Here is a 5,329-nt window from a genome sequence, read left to right on the forward strand (position 1 = left end):
AACGGCAGGCTCTTCTGAGGAAAACATTTGGTTGGCTATTACTACTGCAGAGACTCAAGATTAAGGCCTTGTGGGTTTAGAAATGTTTCTCTTTACTACACTGCCTATATTTTTCCTTTTGAGGGTTGTACGTGTCTAGTGAACGATATCCACAACCCTCTGGATTCAGAGGCACAGTATTAAGCCATCTGGATTTCCCTCGTTGTTTTGACAGTGCCATCTTGGACACAGGAAGTCCCTGATACATATTGTTAATCTAAACTAAAAGGTTTTTTTGAGAGTTTTCATTTTCCTTGGGAATTTTGTTTTATGTATGTGAAGTACTTGTGAATATACATTCATTTGTTAACTGTATTTCTGTATTTTCCTGATTTGTTTTATTTTTTTACCACAAAACACCATTATCTTTGTGGTGCACTAGATGACACCTTTCTAAATAAAATCTGCAGAATTTTCTGCCGTAAAGACTTTGTTTGCATACCATAAATTATTGGATTTAAATTAGCAGGCACAACATGGAATAATATGTATGCCAATTTTCTCAAATATGGGTAATCTGGAAAACGATGAAGAATTATTGTAAGGAACCCTGTCCACAACATAATCATATATACTAATAAGTGACTTCCACATGTTTGTAGAGCTCTGTTGTTGAGCTCTTTGCTTTTTTTAGTCCAGCATATCATTGCAATCCTTAAGTATGTCACAACAATACAGCCTATTGAGGAGCCAAAAAGTACTGCAGTAAAAACCAGCCCATATAGGTTATTAATGTACACATCTTCACAAGATAATTTAAACAATGATGCATTATCACAATAAGCATTAAGGATAATGTATCTACAGCGAGACAACCTAATTGTGAGACCCAGCAAAATAGCCACTAATACAAGTGACACACCCCAGGCAGACACAGACAACTTCACAATTGTCTTCGTTGTCATTATTGCAGTGTATCGTAATGGGTTGCATATAGCAACGTACCTATCAATGGCCATTATGATTAGTATCATATGTGAGGCTGAACCAAATGTGTGACTACAAAAGGCCTGTGTGGCACACTGAGCATACGTGGTTAATTTCTTTGAAGCAAACATGTCAGACAGCAAACGGGGAAGTAAAACAGTATTGCCAAAGAGATCGTTGACTGATAGGTTGCAGAACAGGAGATACATGGGTTGGTGCAAGCTTTTCTCTGTTATGATGAGTATCAGCACACCAAAATTAGATATCAGCAGAGTGATGTAAAAGAAAAGCACTGCAAAGAACACTGGGTAAATGGATGACTCAGAGATGTCTAAACCCTGGATTTCAAGTATGTCACTGTTAATAGAGTAGTTTTCCATCTTCATCAGTAGGTTCACCTTTTGACCAAAGAAAAGTCAGTTTTAGAAAGTCAGTTCATATAATACATACATTACATAGATAATAAATGTAAAGGCAGTTGTGTAGGTATTTACCATATGCTAGTCCACGACCTTGAAAATCATAATTCATTAATGAGGGCAATATACCTCTGTTCCTCACTGGGTTGAGTCACTAATCATGGCTGTGCGTGTGACAAGTTTCACACGATAAGACATTTATATAGGCGATTTCTGCTTCATACCCCCTATACACTTGAGACATTAGGCCATGGGACAGCTCAGACACATCATTAATTTTATTTTTACAATTTGATCTAAATAAAGACACAATTTTCAAAAAGATATATTACATATGCACTAATTACAGGTACATTTCTACCTCAGTAGTACATTAAGAACACTAATAAGCACTAATACTAAAATTGATATTTAGTATATTCAGTATACTACCCCAGAAATACACAGAAGTGTTTTATTAGTTACTTAATTGTGTGCTTTGAATAAAGCCTAAATCAGTGGCGTAACGTAGTTACGACGGGCCCAGGTGCAGGCTATTATGACGGGCCCTAGTCAGTGGCGTGAAGCAGTGGTTCCCAAACATTTTACAGTCCCGTAGCCCTTCAGACATTCAATCTCCAGCTACGTACTCCCCCGTTTTTTTTTTTCATGCTTGTAACCGCCACCGCCACGCCCCCTCCCCCGCGCACATATTCAGCCTAAAACACTTTAAACTGTCATGGTAGGTCACTAACCTACCTGTAGCTATGTTTTGCTAGTGTAATTATTTCGCTGAATACGGGTGTACATCAGTATTTTTGGCAATGCGACTTGGCTATTCAGACTATTTAGATTGACATAAATATGTCTATGGGCCCCGGCAGCACCTGCTGCACCCCCTATAGTTACGCCCCTGGCCTAAATTCAATTTTAGTGGATTTTCAAAACCAGCTCACTTTGATGGCTACTGCATCCCATGATGCAATGTGGTTATTCCCAACTTTAAATATTTTGAACTTATGTGTCCTTAGAATTAAGAGAAGTGATAAGGCCTAAAATATCTTCACTTTGCATTCATTATGGCCCATATAAAAAAAAATATCAAATTGGGTTCATTCAAAAAGGCAACTGTTATGTTTCACATTATAGCAGACATACACTTTATGGACAAAAGTATTTGGCCACACCTGTGGAGGTAAAATGGCATGGAGCTGTTTTACAGGGTTTGGGCTAGGCCCCTTACCTCCAGTAAAGGGCAATCTTAATGCTTCAGCATACCAAGACATTTTGGACAATGCTATGCTTCCAACTTTGTGGGAACAGTTTGGGAAAGGCCCTTTTCTATTCCAACATGACTGTGCTCCAGTGGACAAAGCAAGGACTAAAAGTACATGATTTGATGAGTCCTGGCCTCAACCCCACCAAGCACCTTTGGGAAGAACTGGAACGGAGATTGCCTTCGCGTCCAACATCAGTGCCTGACCTCATAAATGCTTTACAGAATGAATGGGCACCAATTCCCACAGAAACACTCCAATATCTTGTGGAAAGCCTTCCAAGAAGAGTGGAAGCTGTTATAGCTGCAAAAGGGGGACCAACTCCATATTAAAGTATATGTATTTGAATACAATGACATTACACTCCCTGTTGGTGTTATGGTCAGGTGTCTGAATATTTTTGTCCATATAGTGTATAAAAAAAAACTTTCACATGTCTTTCAGGTAGACATTTGAAACATGAAGAATGTTTCTTTGGTTCTTTCTGGTATGCAAAGGCCTCTCAATTTTTATCACAAGTCATGTGGCCTTAATGAAGTATAGGCCCAGTTGGTATTAACCATTACATGCAAGTCACACAAATCTATTTTAGGCACAGCTGCACAGGTCAGTGAAATCAAAAGTGGTCTTTAACCCTTTATATGTTGAATGGGTTAAGGGCAATCCCAAAATGAAAATGATAATGGATCAATAAATAATGGATAAATTGATCATTCACAAGTATTAGGTGCATACAATTGATTATAAATAGTATTTACATAGCAATTGTGCACAAATGTTTTGTTGACTGTTAAAGATTCATTTTGATTCCAGATTTGCATAGTCTTATGAAAAGAATGGTGGCTGTCAATGCAAATGTAATGTGATCTATTTCTTCATTAATCTTTATTTCACAAAAACTTTAAAAACAAACAAAAAAACATGCCACTGGAGTACATGTCAGATGAGAATCCTTGTTAATGTTGTTGCCTCAGCTAAACCTGAAATATGTTTGTTAATTACTCCTTTGGGTTTGCCATTCTTAATGATCATCTATTAACACTGACACGTGGTAATTAACCCTCTGAGATTGGGATGCCTCCTGGTAAACTGTTGCATTTTGTGCTTTTGTAGTGAGGCTTGAGAAAGCTATTGGGAATAAGGTTCTGGGTATTGTGTGAGACCCACAGGGGCGTACTGGCCATCGGGGATACCGGGGGAATCCCCCGGTGTGGCCGACCGGGGTTGGGATGGTCCGCAAAACACCGGCCCACCCCTATCTCAAGCCGGCCCTAGCCACCGACATCGCCCGGTTACTGCCTATGTTCTGAGTTTTAACAGAACAGTATAAATGACTCTAATGATTTATGGCTTTGAAAATTAACTGACTGAAATTTATACTTACTCCTCACGATCTGTATTTACACTCATGGTGCTTATTTTCCGAAATGTTTCTTCTTTACTCATCTAATGTCTTCCGTCAGTCTAACTTTTGTTTTAGGCGTTATTGAAATGTCAATAACTCTAGACCTACTCAACACTTGCATCACTTGCTCGCAGACACCTTCAACACCCCCCCCCCCCCACACACATACAATCACACACCCAGCATGCAACACTACTGATACCATTGATGTTCACACCCCATCGTATGTTCTGTACTGTTCATTTCTACAATATAGTTCATGGGCGGCTTGTCCATAAGGGCGAATGGGGCGACGCACTGCCTACGGGAAAAGGGAGTTTTTCTTTTCTGTTGGATTCTACCACTAGACCGTCTGATCTGCCTCTGAATGTCATTGTCGAATCAGCCAACAGTCACTCAGGCAACAGTCAGGCAAACGTGGTGCTTCAAATGACCCCGCCCCTTTTGGGCAAACTGGAAATCGCCCCAGATCTCTCTCATTGACTCTCATGTTAAATCCATTTTTAACATTCAGTGTGCAAACAACTCGATTCGCTCTTTGAAAGTCGGCGTACTAATGAAGATACATTGACAACAAAACATTTAGGACTTCCTAGACCAAATGTATCCATTCAACAGGTTTCTACAAAAAGGGGGGGAATCCTACATCCAAGAATTGCAATGAAAGAAAATCGTGGCTAGCAGGCTGTGAAGTGGCTAACCCGGTCTGTATTCCTATATACCATTGTCACTTTTCATAGGTTTTACAGTGTGAATGTTCGCTCCTTGCACTAACACTGAGTTATTTTCAATGTGATGACTTATTTAGCTTTTGTAAGCCACTACTTTCAAGATCAGTCAATAAATATTGCTGGTTTTGACTTATATGTTGCCCCTTCTTTATGTTGTTACTGGACATATCATGTGTCCTGTTAAGCTATGTTACATCATACAACTTTTGAGACATGTGGATAATGAAAAAGTGGGATATTTTAAGGTGGAGCCACATCATGTTTGCTTATGAAGGCTCCTCTGGATGCAACTTTCTTTCATAGATTTCCACCTGTAAATAGCTACTCTAGCTATGTAAGTATTGCTGTATGAGTTAATCAGCTAACAACAAATTGATACAATTGTCTTGCTTTAATGTAAACTACTGAATGGGTCGCCTTAATCATTATCAAAAATATGCCCCCTTGATAATTTTTTCAGGAGCCGCCACTGGTTCCTACTAATTATACCCTCTGATTCCAGTTTCTTTATTGTGTGGTCTTTCTCTGCTGACATTCATTCCTTAAGGCTCT

At 39.1% G+C, this 5,329-nt stretch overlaps 1 protein-coding gene across 1 annotated transcript; it reads right to left on the minus strand.

Annotated features, from left to right (window-relative positions):
- Positions 1-401: 401 nt before the first annotated feature.
- Positions 402-1,346, minus strand: LOC105913063 (olfactory receptor 52A5-like). Its single transcript, XM_031574095.1, has 2 exons — positions 1,004-1,346; positions 402-874 (listed from the first exon to the last, which is right to left on the minus strand). Exons 1-2 carry the CDS (start codon positions 1,344-1,346, stop codon positions 402-404), a joined length of 816 nt encoding a protein of 271 aa, XP_031429955.1.
- Between the last annotated feature and the right edge of the window lie 3,983 nt (positions 1,347-5,329).

The sequence above is a fragment of the Clupea harengus genome, chromosome 9, assembly GCF_900700415.2.
Source record: "Clupea harengus chromosome 9, Ch_v2.0.2, whole genome shotgun sequence".
Classification (NCBI taxonomy): domain Eukaryota; kingdom Metazoa; phylum Chordata; class Actinopteri; order Clupeiformes; family Clupeidae; genus Clupea; species Clupea harengus.